The 15,894-nt window shown below is 43.6% G+C and overlaps 1 protein-coding gene across 1 annotated transcript; it reads left to right on the forward strand.

Moving 5' to 3' along the window:
• The first annotated feature begins 1,331 nt into the window (after positions 1–1,331).
• On the forward strand, positions 1,332–15,232 carry RBX1 (ring-box 1). The gene is made up of 5 exons (XM_073327138.2): positions 1,332–1,460; positions 4,161–4,239; positions 11,800–11,870; positions 13,549–13,634; positions 15,054–15,232. Exons 1-5 carry the CDS (start codon positions 1,347–1,349, stop codon positions 15,064–15,066), a joined length of 363 nt encoding a protein of 120 aa, XP_073183239.1. The 5' UTR covers positions 1,332–1,346; the 3' UTR covers positions 15,067–15,232.
• Positions 15,233–15,894: the final 662 nt, after the last annotated feature.

Consider the following 15,894-nt stretch of genomic DNA (forward strand, 5'->3'; position numbering starts at 1 on the left):
GATCATAACAGTGAGTGGGGACACAGCATTGTGATGTGATTTTTGTCCTACAGGATAAATACAAACTACTGGCAGCTCTTTAGCTTCTATCTTCCCAGCTAAAGAGAAGTGGCTGGGGTGTCATTCAAACACTGCTCCTTAATCAGTAGGAGAAGTCATTGCTGAGCTACATGAGGGGCAATGCATCAGTTCCTGGTGGATTTAAACAGTTTGCCTCCCTCAGCATTCCCAGCACTCGCTTAGCCAGGGAACAGGAACTGAACAGTTTTCCTGGCCCTGGGGAGAGTGGGCAATAGCCTCAGGTCACCCATGTGGGATTTTCCTGTTGAAAAACATGCTTTGCAAATGCTTGTTATGGACAGAATGAGCCTTGGGGCAGGTCAACACTTAACGGGTGGAGGCATCACAACTGAAAATGAGTCCGACGAGACTGGTTTCAGAGTAACAGCCGTGTTAGTCTGTATTCGCAAAAAGAAAAGGAGGACTTGTGGCACCCTAGAGACTAGCCAATTTATTTGAGCGTAAGCTTTGGTGACCCACAGCTCACTTCACCGGATACATACTGTTTGACAAGACTCAATCTAGTCTCAAGCATGGTGGCTCTGAGCGCCAGCCACCCCGCACTATCCCCTGCTGCCCTGACAACTAACACCTTGAAAGGCCGGTGCATTTGTTTGGAAGGAGACACTTAGTTTGAATTTCTTTACAGGGAGGCAGGGGGCCAAGTCCAGCCTGTGGCTGCCTCAGTGCAATGTCCTGTCGGCCCCTGGGGGCCACCGCCATGGAGCAGAGAGCAGCAAACAGCCTCGCGTGTGCGGCCGGCCTGGCCCGGGCTTTACCCGACTCTAGCGGCACCGGCCGGAACGGGGCAGCCGCGCGGGGCTCGGCTCCGCCGCACGAAGCCCAGGCCGGTTCCAGCCCGAGCCTCTGGGTCGAGCGAGGCCTGCAGCGCGCCCGGGCTTCGCGCACCCCGCGGCCTCGGGCCCGGGCTGCGGACGAGGCGCCGCGGGGCCGGACAGGGGCCGCGCAGACTGACTGACGGGCGGGGCGGGGCGGGCCCCCAGCAGCACTCCGGCGCTCGGGAGGGAAGTCTTGCCTCTCCCTTTAAATGCTGCTGCTGGGCCCGGCCCAGCCCCCCCCGCGGGTTGCGCAACTCTGTCATGAGGGCGGGGGAGGCTGACTCTGGGCTCCGCCCTGGCCGGCGCCTTTAAGAGACCAGTGTCGTGTGACGCTTCCTTGCTTTCATCCCCCTCCCCCCCCACCCCGACACACCTGTTTGCGTGCGGGGCGGGGCGGGGGGAAGGGAAAAAGGAGGCTGTCGCGAGTCTGCGTCCCCTGTCCCGCGCATGCGCAATAAGGGGACCTGGAATCGTGTATTCAAAATGGCGGCGGCGATGGATGTGGACACCCCGAGCGGCACCAACAGTAGCGCCAGTAAGAAGCGCTTCGAAGTGAAGAAGGTGTGGTCTCTGGGGGGCGTCACCCTGACAGCTGCGGGGCGAGATAGGGGCGAACGGGCCGGTCGCTCCGGGGCGAGGACGGGGCCGGTCTTGTTCTCCTTAGGGGCCGGGTCTCCGGTTCCGCGCTATTCAGGAGAGGGCGGGGCTCTGGGTTTCTGGCGGAGTTCGGGGCCAATAGCTGCGGCGGGGCCGCTGTACGTGGGGGATGGAGGGGCCAATCAGCCGCGCTGTTGTTGCCGGGTGACAGCGGCGTGCGGGGAGGGGCGAAGGGGTGGGGCTGTGTCAGGGAGGCGCCTGCTCTCTCACGGGGGCCTGGGTGGTGGCAGGCGGGGAGGGATGGGGGCGGGGCGACGCCTCGGCTCAGCCAACTTTGTCAGGACGATGCTGCGCGGCCTGGCCGGGGTGGGGGTGTGGGGGGACGCGCGGGGGGCGAGGTAACGCACCGGGGACACGGCTGTATGCCGGCTGCCTGGGGTCTCTGGTGTGGCCCTGCCCCAACACGGAGCCACCCGTGACGGGGCCTCGCTGCCACTTAATTTGGTGATGTCAGGACGTGGGAGCCCTCTCCTGTGGGGGGGGGGTCTGCTGACAGGCGGAAGGCTCCTTCTTCCTGACCCTGATCTAGTCTTTAGGGTGGTGCAGGGGACCCGCGGACAGTGCTGCTGCGCCTTTGCAAGTGGCCTCAGCTCCTCGTCCCCACCCCTTGGATTCTGTCCCGAAGCTGGCTGGGGCCCATCCAGGAGGAAGGACATCTTGTCTCATTTCCTTCTTTCATTCAACCCCCAAAACGAAGGGTCAGGGAGCCAGAGGTGCGCTGGCAGCCCAGGAGCGGGCCCTGCATGATGAAGATTCTCTTGTCAACCCAGCGAGAAGTTTGCCCATGGAGACATCCACTGGGCAAAAGTGAAAAGGGTGCTCAGGACCTCTCATAACCTTCCTCAGACACCTGAGTGACAGAAGTAGTGGCCGCCGCACTCCAGGAGTGTGTGTGAATGTGAATTTGATTGTGGGTAAGACTGGCTCATGCTGAGTGAAGCTTGTCCTACATGACCTCCCCGGCAACACATGATGTCAGAGATCTCGTGACTCCAGTCAGAGCTTCTAGTCACAGGCCAGTTGGTTACTCCAGCCTTGCCCAGTGGGCATGAATACAACATCACCAGAAATGAAGACTCTAACTGTAGCGTAGTTGATTGGATCATCTTCTGACTTCCCCTGTAGCTATATTGGCTTTACTGATCTGACAGAAGTAAAATAAGTAATAAAATCCTGATTTTTATCTCTAAATTTAATAGCTGTGACTTGGATACATCAGGTCTCCTGAGTAAGAAGGCTTTTACAAATTTACATTGTTACTTCTCAGTTTAGAAAAACACTTTAATGGTAGCAGTGGTCAGAAATCTGGACCTGCAGTTTATGCAGCATGAAAACACTGAGAGGGGAGGAAAAGTAATTTGTACAAAGAGCTATAATGAGCAAGTAAGGAGACATTTAAGACAAGTATCAGGAAACGCTTACTAATGGTGACATCTGTTGGTAGGTGGACTCTGAGAAGACGTGATGGAAACATCACTTGATATGCTTGTATACAGGAAAATATATACTGTGGAGAACAATCACTTACTGGAAAGGGAGTTAGACAATAATCTCTAACTTATATTGCTGTGACATAATCGGTCTAGAGTTATATTTGCCACCCACAATGTCAGGCAACCAAGTTCTGGTATCCTGTGTAATTATGAAGTGTCTTCTAATTGAATCTTTTTGGGGGGCAGAGAAGGGGATGGGATGCACTCTGTTACAATTCTGTATCATTTGGCTAGGAGTTCCAATCCTGTGTTAATTTTTTTTTCTTTCAAATATTGTCCCCTTAAATGCATAGTAGACCCTCTTCTTATAGGCTTTTGTGATCATGGAAGTCAGTCCCTTTTTTTGGGGGGATGACACCTCAAATCTCACCTTTTAAGCGATTTTTTTAGCTCCCCACCCCAAAAAAACCCAACAACCATTTATTCAGTTACCCATATTGGATCCTCAGATGTGCCCTGCAGTTCTTTGTGCTATCTCCTATTGTGTTTGAAAAAAGGGACTTCAGTGCAGGGAGGCATATAAACTGTCTCAAGTAATTGGTTCCCATTTTTCTGCAGTGGTGACTTATTGGTAGGGCTGCTGCTAATGGTGGTAGTTTCTGTTTTGTCAAGGATATCTGGATTGGACTTCCAATAAGGTGCACGCTTTCCATCCATTCCATCAGTGCTAAGGATGTGGCTTGGGGAGCAAAAGACCCACCTGGATATGGGATTCAGATCTCTTGAATAGAAATATGAATGGTTGCATTTGTTTGAGTAAAAATAAGGGACTTATATTTAAGAGTGACTGGCTTATGTAGGTAAATGAGCCTCTTTCCTAACTAGGAGTCTGTTTTATATTTATATTTCTTGTGTAATAAATAATTTCTGCTGTTTCCTGGGTTGGCAGGAAATGCTTGAGTCTTGGGGTGGATTCAGGAGTGTCTCATTACTCCCAAGCAATTCTAACTTTTCCAAAGAGTGGTGGTGGTAGGTTTTCAAGGAAATCTCCCTATCCTGTGCTCTGAAGAGCTGGGATCTCAGGAATAGTGCAACGGGGGGTGGGGGGGAAGGAATCCTCTGACAGATATTGTAATTTCAATAGAAAATGTGTTCTTCTTTCTCTTTGTAGTGGAATGCAGTAGCTCTCTGGGCCTGGGACATTGTGGTTGATAACTGTGCCATTTGCAGGAACCATATCATGGATCTGTGTAAGTAAATGGAGTGGGGGGAAATTACAGGCACTGTGGCTATTCAGACATGGCAGTTCCCTCACAGATGTAATGTACAGCCAAAATCACCTCTAGGAGTGAGGTTTTTTTCAAAGCCCAAAATTGCAAGCTTGTGTTTTGGTAATGTTTAAAGGCCAGGATCTAATCTCCTTCACCACCACATTTCCCTTTTTTCCCCACTTTAAAAGAGGGACAAATTGAAGAATTAAATTGGTATCACACTGCTACACAGGAGGCAGTGTTGGCTGGGCAGGGGTTTGGAAAGAAGTGCCAGGAGGTGGAGTAATGATGAGGGGCCAAAGGTGAGATGAGATTATTTAGGGGTGGGAATCATGTATAAATTGAACTAATTAGAAAACCCAAATTGATTATTGACTCTTGCATTAAACCAGTGAAGATTATGACACACAATACTTATACAATTACTGACAGACCAAGAGTCCAGTCAAACCACTAACCTCAATTTGTATCATTCCACAGAAGATAGCATTAGCTACCTCATGCTGGGTATTATAATCTGGAATTGTGTGGTGGCTATCCAGAGGCATATGGATTGTTTTGTTATAGAATAGACAAACTAAACAATCAAAAATACTTGAACAATACAAACATTACCCTTAAATGTCTGTTCTGCTTTATCTGGGAACACTGTACAATAAGCTTAATTTTACAAATAAACATCAAAACACTTACTCCATATGAAGAGTATTAAACTGGAGTTCAGTTTAAAAAATTTCTAACATGAAGTGTACACGTGCACACAGATCAGTCACTCGTATCAGTTCTGCAAAGAGTTACAAAATGGGTACAAAAACAGATTCTCAGAATTGAGTGTTAGCAGAGGCACAAAATCTAACTGCCTACCCTTGCCTTAGTATAGATGGACAAAAAATATTTGGCATACTCTAGGTGAACCCTGTGAGAACAGTTTTCCAAGGCTGGTCTTGCTTTGTTCATTATCTTTAGTCTTGTAAAATAAAAAGTACACCTGTGGGGCATTTAAACATTTGAGGCCCTAGTTAGAATATAGGCATGAGCAAATCTTGGTCCTCAGAGAATCCCATAGGTTAACATAATTTTTAATAATTCATGGAATAAATTCTGTTTATATAAACCAGTGGAACTTGGTGTGACTTAAGTCAACTGACCTACCCCCAAACTATTTATGGTCTTCCATACCAAGACCTAACATGCAGTATTTGGTCAGGTCTGACATTTATTTTGAGAAATCATGGAGAACTGGGAAAGAGTGGAGAAATTTTTGCGGGGGAGGGAATGGAAAGAATGATCCTGGCTGTTACTATCTTGGTAAGTCTCATGTCAGCCTTAATAAAATAACGGACCAAATACTAAGAGGAAAAAATTACATCTAGAAGATAAGCAGCAACAGGTTTAGAAAAACTCACACCACAGTGGATTGGTTTTGGGGGGAGGCAAGTGAGGGATTGTGCAAGTAGAATGACAAACAGTGGTTGAATGGAACCTGATGTAATAACTTGATTTTGGGGAAGCACTTAATTATGTTTAACAAATTTTTTACTTGCTAAATTAATTCATATTGGCTTGGATAGGGGCACTCTCACATGAAAATAGGCTGAGCTACAAACAAACAGTGATACTTGTACAGAGTTGGGGAAGTGTCTAACTGGGTGCTGTAAGGATTAGTGTTGGTTCTGGACTTATTTAACATAATTAATCTGGAAGAAAGTAAACAGCATTTTAATTTTTCATATAGTAAACTGAGAGGTCAGAAATCATTCAGAAACTGAAATTAATATCTGCAGGACCACCAAAATGAGACTTCTAAAAAATGCAAGGTAATATACTTGGGATTAGGGTATGTGAAACAGAGATTTAATGGCAAGGGAAAACCTGGAAAGCAGGAATGTTGAAAGAGAGCTATGAGTAATAGGAAGCAGAATATTAAAATATTATACACACAAACTACATTAAAAGAACATTTTGGCTTGCAAAGTCAAGCACTAAAAAATTAGGAAATGCCAGAAGTCTATCCTGTGCACTGAATGAGGCAGGAGTCCTCTGGGGTGGAAAAAAGTACATGATCATGTAATTAAAAGCTGTATCAGAGGGCTGAATTAAAGGTTGCACAGATAGGAAAAGCCAGAATGAAGGCTAACTTTTGAATGTTTAGCTCTGCAACCTTAGTGTTTTAACAATTTTGTGTGTCACTTTCTAAATGTTTTAATATGACAAAAATGTATTTTTCCTCTAGCCTTGTTCTCAAACAGCTGAACCATTTTGGCTAAAATTGGGGGGGGGGGGGGGGGGGAGCACCCTGAGGTAGACACCTGCCATGTAAAATTTCAGCTCAAATAGGTAAGGTTTGGCAAAGTTTAGAGGCAACTTGAAATATAAGACATGTCTGGCAATCTGAATGATATGCAGTATTACCAGCCTCCTCCTGTAATGAATTTGCAATGTAACATACTAACAAAAAAGACTAGTGCAGTCTTGGGCTGCATACATTGAGCTATTAAAGAAGCCGCTGTCTGGTCAACTCTGGTGACGCTGCACCTGCAATACTGTATTGGTTTTGGCCATCTCATAATCACAAAAATATATACGAAAAGGATCGAGTCCAGAGAAGAGACACACAATGCTTAAGGGATTGAAGGGATTAATTTGAGAAGACTAAAAAGTAATTGTGAATAGCTTGACTATGTGATGACTAAGCCTGGAACATAACTGTCTACAAATATTTGACGGTGTAAACACTAATGGAGGAAAGAAATATGGTACAGGGGATTATAACTAGAAGTGACCATATGACCTTGAGCAGAAGAATGAAACTAAATATTGAGACAATCCAATAGAAATATATAGTATTGTAAATATAAAGTACTGGAATAGTCTTCCAAAGAGCATAGTGGAATCCCCTCCTGTGCCAAATTTTAAAAACTGGACTGGGGAAGCCCTAGAAAACTTTGTAGGAAACAGATCTGCACTAGCGGTAAGGTGATTAGTTGACTTGATTGTTTCTTCCATCTCTGACTTCTGATGCAGTACAGTACTTGAAGCCATGAATAATTCTAGAAGGCAACTTTGCAGGGAGAAAGAGAACACCATGTAGTGTGTATTTTCACAATACTGTTGCTCAAAAAGGAGCCACTCAAAATAATAAAAGGAGGGGGGGGGAAAAAAAGAAGAGTCTCCTGGGTAGCCACACCTTAACAAGTATTAATTTGGAGGTCCATTAATATAGCTGCAAATAAAGGAGAACCATGCCTTATTTTCTGTCAGCAATTATTAGAGAGAAAATTGAATCTTAGGTTGCTTCTCTTTCCATATTAACATACCGAAGGCTGCCAAAGTAGTGGAGGAAACAAAAGGGGTCTCTTACTGGAGAAATGCTGAAATACATATTTACTGTGGGATCCTGACCACTCTCCTACTGCAAGACATTTGGGTGGCACTTCTTTCAAATACTACAGATAGCTCATGCTTGTCAACAAGACTCCAGGTCTCTGCCACACCCCTTCTGCCTTCACTTCAGATTCTCTGCCACTAGCAAAGAGAAGTAGTAAAGCACTCCCATGTTATCTACTACAATCTCTGCTTTTATAGTTTAATTTGGGGCAGCAGCCAGCACATCTCCCCTGCTTGGGGGGATGGGGAGAGGCAGAGGCAGAATTTTCAGGATTTGCTCCCTGAATGAGGCCACCAATGGAGCTCCTTCTCTCCCTTTGTTAACCCCTTGTCTGTCATGGTGGAGCTGGAAACGTGGAGAAGCAGAAGGTCAAGAGGTGATCCATCTGCAAGGATGCTGCCTTGGGAGCTAAAGAATGGGCGTATGTCTATGATTGCCTCCAACCTGCCAAGACTTGCCCTATCAGGGAAGGAGTTCAGTCTGGATGGCTCATTTGGGGGCCTTTGCATCCACCAACACCATCCCAGGGCTCCCCCATAGATGTCTCTGCAAACGGTCTGACCTCTTAAGTGTTTGGGACTCTGCAGTATGGACCATACTTGCTGATGAACAGCTCTTCAGGAATAAGTCCAAAACTCCTTTTACACACTCAAATACATACACACACTCTAAAGTGAAAAGTCTCCCCCTGAAGAGAGAAGCTCCAGGGTCCTACTTCAGGTTTTTTAAGTGAGTAATTTTATTTGCCAAGGAATCTGGTGTCCTTTCTGACTCATCTTATTCCCAAGAGGAAGATCTGGACACTCAGGGAAGCTTTCCCCTACGCTTCCTAGTCAATTCTAATATTGAATGATGCGGACCACCAGAGCTCAAAACCTACACATCCCTACAAATTAACCTGAGCCAGAACACCAGCTGAGACAGAACTTTGTAGATAACCATGATCATCTCAAAATGGCAAAAGTGTTCTAGATCCTAATCACCTTCCACAAGTTCTGACTTCTCCTCAGGAGCAAACAATCATAACCCCAAGCCAGAGAACTAGGATAGATTCTTTCCTCTGTAAATATTTGGAATGGCAAAGAGGAAGGAAGAGGATGTCAAGATCAAGCGAGCAAAACAAGACAAACAGGCTAAAACCAAGGATAAATATCTCCTATCCAATGCTAAGGAGGAGTTTGCCACAAACTACAACAAATCAAATGAATTTTTATACTGTGTTTGTGTTGATGGAACCCTGGACTGGGGCGGGGGAGAGGGGTAGACATGGGGAGGGACACAGAGAGCTATGACAGCTAATTTAGTGGGCAGGTGTCAACTTTGGTTTAAGCCCTGGACAGTGGATAACTATTCAAAGTAAATTCTTTGTGCCTTAGAATTATCAGGTGGAATATGTTGAGAGAGAAGCTTGATGTGTTGTACCCAATACTATGGACATACCAAAGCATTTTCTCCTCGCTTTTCAAAGTCTGGGAAGGAGCAGAAGTTCTTTTAATCCTTACCCATCGCAAAGGTAGCAGGGAAGGGATGACTCATCCCTGTTCTGGGTCTAGGTATTACCTCTGAAATGTCTGAGGGAAGCTAGTACAGCCCAAACAGTAAGTATGACAAGAGCCATCTTACCTCCATGCGGAAATAGGATTAGGGCAAGATATCCTACTTCTCAGAGTCCCATTTGATTTTGAAGAGAGGTATGGGTGATTGTGCAGTTCAGAGCATCAGGCTCTTCCACATACCTTCACTTAATTTTTCAGTCTCCGGAAGTCAGCATACAATCATCCTTTGAAGGTAATTTCTCACCTCCTATAACTATGGGTGATTGAGCTCTTCCTCTCGAGATGAAAAATGCTCTGAGATCTACTCAGTATCCATAGTAAGAAAAATCTTATGGAATCTCAGCCATCTTAGACCTTGAGAGACTAAACAGTTCCACTAAGAAGATAAAATTCAGGATGGATTCTGCCAGATTCCCCAACATAAGGGGTTCTTATGGAGACACTGCATCAACAGACTATCTGGAATGGTCCCCAACCCCCAAGAAGTAGACTAACTGATATCCAAGCAACTACATTATCCCTTGCTTGACTTATTAGTATCAAGCAGGAATGCAAAGGCAAGACTCTTCTGCACGAGGGAAGCAGGTCAAAGATTAATAGGAACAGACACTGGCTCATAGATGACTGAATAAAGTCTGTGGTTCCCCCTTCTGCTCCTAGGAAGAATGACTGATTACAATGTTTTTTTAAATTTGCCACCCCAAATTGGCCAAAGAAAAGTTGTTGCAGCTGTCTGTTCCTGTCCCAGGATGTGCTCCTGCTTCCCAATCCTAACTATGTAAGACTGAGTCTGGGCATTGAAATGATGAATTCCAAACCAATGGGCAATTCTCCAAAGTAACAAAGCTCTGTCAGCCTCCTGAATACCTTCCACCTTCTTGAGTAACTAAAGAATTTGGACACAGTTCCATTGGTGTCAAGATTGAAAGCAACAAGAACCCAGGTGTTCAGCTATTCTGAATTTCTTATGCGATTGCCTAGATTTTGAACCCAAGACTTTCGTGAAAAGATGTGACTCTGGAAAGTGTGTGACAAATGAAATCTTACCTAAATCTGTAGTAGATTACCTGGTGGTATTGAAAATCCCTAGGTATAACTTGGTATGGATAGTTGCTCACAACCAAGGTTAACTCACCTTTTCATACCTCATGAGAAAACTGTTCTTCTTCTTGTTTGTCTAATGCCTGAACACCTGAAAGAAAATGTATGATAAATCTGAGAAGAGCAATTAAAACAGACTTCAGTAGAATAGATCAATGCAGTAAAACTTCATCTTTCTTAGTTTCCACAATAAATGCCTAGGCTTGAAAGCATCCAAATCCTCCATGGTTTGGTGGGTCAAATTCTATATCCCTGAAGTGTATTCAGACACAAACTAACTTCAGAAAGTACTGTAGCGTATTCAACTTCTTCCTTGGTAGGAAAAAGATCTGTCCCCTGGTTACCTATCAAAATTGTTAATAACAATGTGGGCTTGACTTCTACTGCTTTGTCAGGGGAGTGCTTTAAGCATTGGCATCAAAACCGTATAATATTGATTTTAGGGAAGGGGCGGTACTTACCTTTATCTCGTCCTTACTGCTTATTTTATTTCAGATTACACTCTAATTGGAGGTTCCAGAGTAGCAGTCGTGTTTAGTCTGTATTCGCAAAAAGAAAAGGGGTACTTGTGGCACCTTAGAGACTAACCAATTTATTTGAGCATAAGCTTTCATGAGCTACAGCTCACTTCATCGGATGCATTCATCCGATGAAGTGAGCTGTAGCTCATGAAAGCTTATGCTCAAATAAATTTTAGTCTCTAAGGTGCCACAAGTACTCTAATTGGAGAGGTCCAACTCTAGAACGGAAAATCTGGGGCTGACCTCTTCCTTCTTTTTCCCCTCCCTTCTCCTTTAATGCCACCTGAGAAGTTCTTTGGGCATTTTTACGACGGTCTTTGCAGGTTCCCTCTCAATATAACACCTGAATAAGAGATTACTGTTAAGTAATATTTAACATGCACTGTACCATGTAGCTTTGGAAGTGCTTATCTGGTACAAGGCTACAAAGATGTGGCCAAGGTCCATGCTACATGAATAAATTTGCACAAGCACTGATTGTTACAAACCAAATATCTTGAATGAGGGCAGTCCCAGATAGAGAATCTTGTATAGCAAATCTTCCTCTTAACTAAATCTTTCCTCACAATTTTGATGCAATAATCCGTAACAATAATAACTATAATAAAAACCCTTCAAAGGCCAAACAGACTTTGGTATGACCAAATTAGAAATATTTATCTTTACAATTTGGCAAGCAGACACATTTCAGTGACACATGATGGTACTCCTACACAATTCCCCCCTCATACCCCCAAAATAATCTAAGAAAGTGAACAAAAAAATCTGTCTTCATTAATAACTAATTAGTTCCTCCCTCCCCAATTTGAAAAAAATCTTACTTAAACCCAGTGATTTCCAACACTGCTTGCTTGTAATAAGTCCAACAAAACAAAGAGCTTGGGTATTTTTCCTCATTTACTGTAGTAAAGAGGATTGTTTGTTACAAGTAGAAAGGGTCCCACTTCTGAATGTGTTTAATCTTTCTCTACAGGTATAGAATGTCAAGCTAACCAGGCATCGGCTACCTCTGAAGAGTGTACTGTCGCATGGGGTGTCTGCAATGTAAGGCAAACTGCTTTCACTAACCAGCTATTATGAAAAAATTAGGTCCCCTCTTTTCTATTACTCAAAATCAGAATAGAGAAAGTCAGCTAATCCATTAAGATGGTCTCATAATTCTTTACTAGGAAAGAATTTTCAAACCCTGGATGCTTACTGTGACGTAGAGAGATGACGAGAAGAAGGGAAGAAGAAAATGGAAAAATGAGGGTTGAGAATATGTAGAACAAGACAGGTTGGGAGAAAGAGAATACAGAAAAGGAAGGGGTAAAGGATAGAAATACCTCTGTACCTTGTTGCTTGGCAATATTGTAGGAATTTAATTTTGAAATGTGAATATCTCTGAATATTCAAGGGACAGGCTCATAGCTGGGAGTTATCCCATCCTCAGAAAACAGTGTTATTGTATGCCAACACATCGATTTCTCGATGTGCAAGCCTATGTGAAGGGTCAATTTTTTGACTAGAGGGTTTGTTTCTGTATTTAAAAATTGTTCCAGTTAATTTCAGATTTTCCCATTTTGCTGAGGCATCGCTGCCCTTCAGACAGGGTACCAGCCATGTCTCTAGACTCAAGCATGCAAATCAGCATTTCCCCACCACCTCATGTACCGGCAAGGGCATACTGTGTGTGTATGTATGTATGCATGCATTGCATGCCCGAGGACTGGTTTTACCTGCAGAATAGTTCTGGGCAGCCCCTGAACATGCATGAAGGATTCATTTATTTTTTTTTTTTTTTAGAACTAAATGGCATCCTGCACACAGTGTGATCACATGTACACTGTATGTGTTAGGTCACAACACATGCAGGATGCCATTTTGCCTGGAGGTTTGGCATTGTTTGCTTGACTAAGTGTCATGGCATGCCACTGTGTCCAGGGTAACAGTTAAAGGGTTGCATAAAGAAACTACTCTTGCCAGACTTGGACCTGGCTACATTACAAAAACTACTATGTGGTGGAGCCATGTTACAACAAGATAATGCCTCAACAAGGCTAAAAACAAAGTTGTATCTGTCTACAGAGGCAAGATAAAATCATGGCTTTTAGTGTTTTACTTAAGTGTTTGGAACTGGGATTCCCAACATAAGCCTTTAATGGGACTGATAAGTGGGACCCTAATTTTTAAGGAGCTAAGGGAGGACAGCATCTGCAGCAAATATGTAATAGAGCTTTCTATCTGGCCTCCCAAAGTCACTTGTATTCAAACATCATTTGGTTCAGAGTACTTGCAGAATGCTTCCTTCAGCCTCTACCTTCATCTCCATCATTCCTGCCCTTCAGGACGTTCTCTGGTTCTTCAAATATTTGTCCACTATGAAATGCCTCTTCTTGGCTTCATAGACATATCTCTATTGGCCTCTACTCTGCTAGTACTAACAGCTGCTGAATCCTGCTCTCCCTCCTTTGTCAAATCTGTGGTTTGCCTTAGCATCAGCTGTGAAACAGCCTCTTCGCTGCTACTTCATTGATATTTCCCTTCCTTTTCTTAACAGATCAAAACCATCCTCTTCCTTGCCATTTATCATTGAGCTCAGTCAGCTCTCCACATCTCCTTGTTTACAAACGCTCAGTGTACCCTTTTTTATAGTGACACTTTCATTGCTTTAATTTCTCTGTATTAAGAGATTCATGAACAGCACCTTATGAAACTATGTAACTTGTACCTTCTCTTTCAGCATGCTTTCCACTTCCACTGCATCTCTCGTTGGCTTAAGACTCGCCAGGTGTGTCCACTGGACAACAGAGAATGGGAGTTCCAAAAGTAGGTATCCTGTGCCTTTTCCAACATGGAACATGCTATTGCCCATCCATTGGCTCTTGTGATGAGTGCTAGGCAATGTTAATCTCTGCTAGATCTTGCTGATAGAGCACCCAGGTATCTTTCTCATTTCGGGGTTTGGCCGCATACTCTGTTCCTACTAGGAGGAGTTTTCTGTGTCACTGTACAGTGATCTTTGCTAACAGAGTTTATGGGCTCTGAAGGGTGTCCAGATAGTCCTGGTGTAAGTGAGAGCAGTTATAAACTGGAGCTCTACATCGACATTTTCCTCTAGAGAGCATAGAGAAGCGAAATTCACTGATAGCAGAGCCCCACATGAGTGACTTGGGTTCAGAAACTAACCTGGGTTAAATCCATTGCTCCAAAATCTGGGTATTGTGTTTATGTCAAGATGCCAAAAATTGTATCAGGTCACTCTGACCTTGCATTGTTGAGATTTGTTTTAAAACCCTATTAAGGTTACAGATGACTAAAACTAACTTGGCTGGTGGATGTTTGCTTGCAGTGCAGAACCACTAGGCAAATTAGCCAGACTGATGGCCTTGCATAAAGACCCATCATTAGAATAGCTAGAGAAGCTGCTGATTAGTATTGAGGGGCACTGACCTATTTATATGGGGGTACAGAAGTGTGATACTAGGGAGTATTGAAGGTTGGGTTTGAGATGCAGTAAGCTGAAAATGGTATCAGGAAGCTTACCTAGCACCCGCCCCACTCTGTGCCTGGTTTAACGGAATCATTTATCTATTAACCACTTACTTTGCTAGGTACAGATTCACCCAGATTTTTTTAAAAGAGCATTCTCTTTAAACTGTCCTGACTTCTAAAGCAGGAGTGTTAAAATTTCTCAGTCCCATATTTGGGCATTAATTGGCACTCAGTTGTATAATGGCTGCTTCTGTGACAACTTCAGCACTGAAGTGCAGGATTTGAACATCTTAAGGCAGCCATAATTGAAAACTGGACTCATGGGGCAGCTATTCTGTTTGGCTAGTGACTAAGATGTTTAGGTACCAGTATGAGACATGAACTGGCTTACATTTTACACATGCTTAGTAGTGTGTAAGGGGTAATGATATACTCCAGCCTCTCTATACCAAGGACAGACTTGAGAAGTGGAGTTCAGGCAGGAGATTGTGACAATAGGGTCACAAGTCCATGAAATGATAAGCTAGTTAGTCTCCCCCAATTAATCACTAATGTCTGGGAGAATTAAGGAAAAAGTTAAATAGGTACCTTTGTTTTTTGGTATTTCTACTGAGGTTGAAATACATATTTGTATGTTGCATGTTAATTGGATTAAATATTATCATGAGAGTAAAGCTGGTGCCAAAAAATCAACATTGGTATTCAGTATAAAAATAACAAGCACGGTAACATAACAAATATTTGTATTTTCAGGTATGGGCACTAAGGAAAGATGGTCGCCAAGTTTACCCTTCTGTCACCACCATAATTGGCTCCTCTTGTTAGTGGGTCTGTTTTAGGAATTATGTAAATCAGTTATGTCTTGTTTTTTGCTTTAATCTTAATGCTGCCATATTGTATACTCTTAAATAAAATATTGTTGGAACATCCCATCTAACTTTGTTTTGTATTCATGAATGAAATGATTGTGAACAGGGTGGTATCCTCTTCAAAGGGAATCCAACTGGGCTTTTATTAGTCAATTTAGTGTTAGTGACAGTTCTGGGGACTACAATCCTGTGTTCCACAAGACAGAACTTCCCATACAACCTGCCTTGTCAATATGCCTGACGTCTCACCAAGCAATTTAAAACTACATCTTTGCACTTACTAAATTCTGTGAGAGGTCAATGGGAGGAGGACCTGGCCCTTAATTCTGGGCCAGCAGAGGGGTTTTAGTTGTGCTGACAGTATTTTTAAGATGGACACTTTTCTGCTAGAAGGCAGACCGTGATATCAGTTGATCATTTCATACAAATTCCCTATTGTCATCAGATGGAAATTACTTTCCATTGCTTCTGATATGAAACTCAAGTAGAACAGATGATTTACAAGGAGAAAACCTCGTTAACAATTCCCAGTTCGTTGAACCCATTCAGCTTGGTGGTGTTGAGCTGAGTGCAGGTTCTCAAATGTTGCTACTCCTAAAACACTTCTAAATAAAAGGTACAAATAAGGTCCCTGCCTCAAGTAGCTCACATTCAAAATTGTTTTCAAAGCCACAAATGGGGCAGTGAATGAGCAAATTAGAAGTGAAGGTCATCCAGTTTTAGAT

Source organism: Lepidochelys kempii, chromosome 1, assembly GCF_965140285.1.
Source record: "Lepidochelys kempii isolate rLepKem1 chromosome 1, rLepKem1.hap1, whole genome shotgun sequence".
Classification (NCBI taxonomy): Eukaryota; Metazoa; Chordata; order Testudines; family Cheloniidae; genus Lepidochelys; species Lepidochelys kempii.

Bases quoted from the DNA above. Each gene is read 5' to 3' on its own strand.
- RBX1 (XM_073327138.2), top strand. From the start codon at position 1,347: ATGCGCAATAAGGGGACCTGGAATCGTGTATTCAAAATGGCGGCGGCG. The intron at 4,240-11,799 runs GTAAGTAAATGG...CTTTCTCTACAG, and splicing joins GAACCATATCATGGATCTGT to GTATAGAATGTCAAGCTAAC. The intron at 11,871-13,548 runs GTAAGGCAAACT...CTTCTCTTTCAG, and splicing joins TCGCATGGGGTGTCTGCAAT to CATGCTTTCCACTTCCACTG.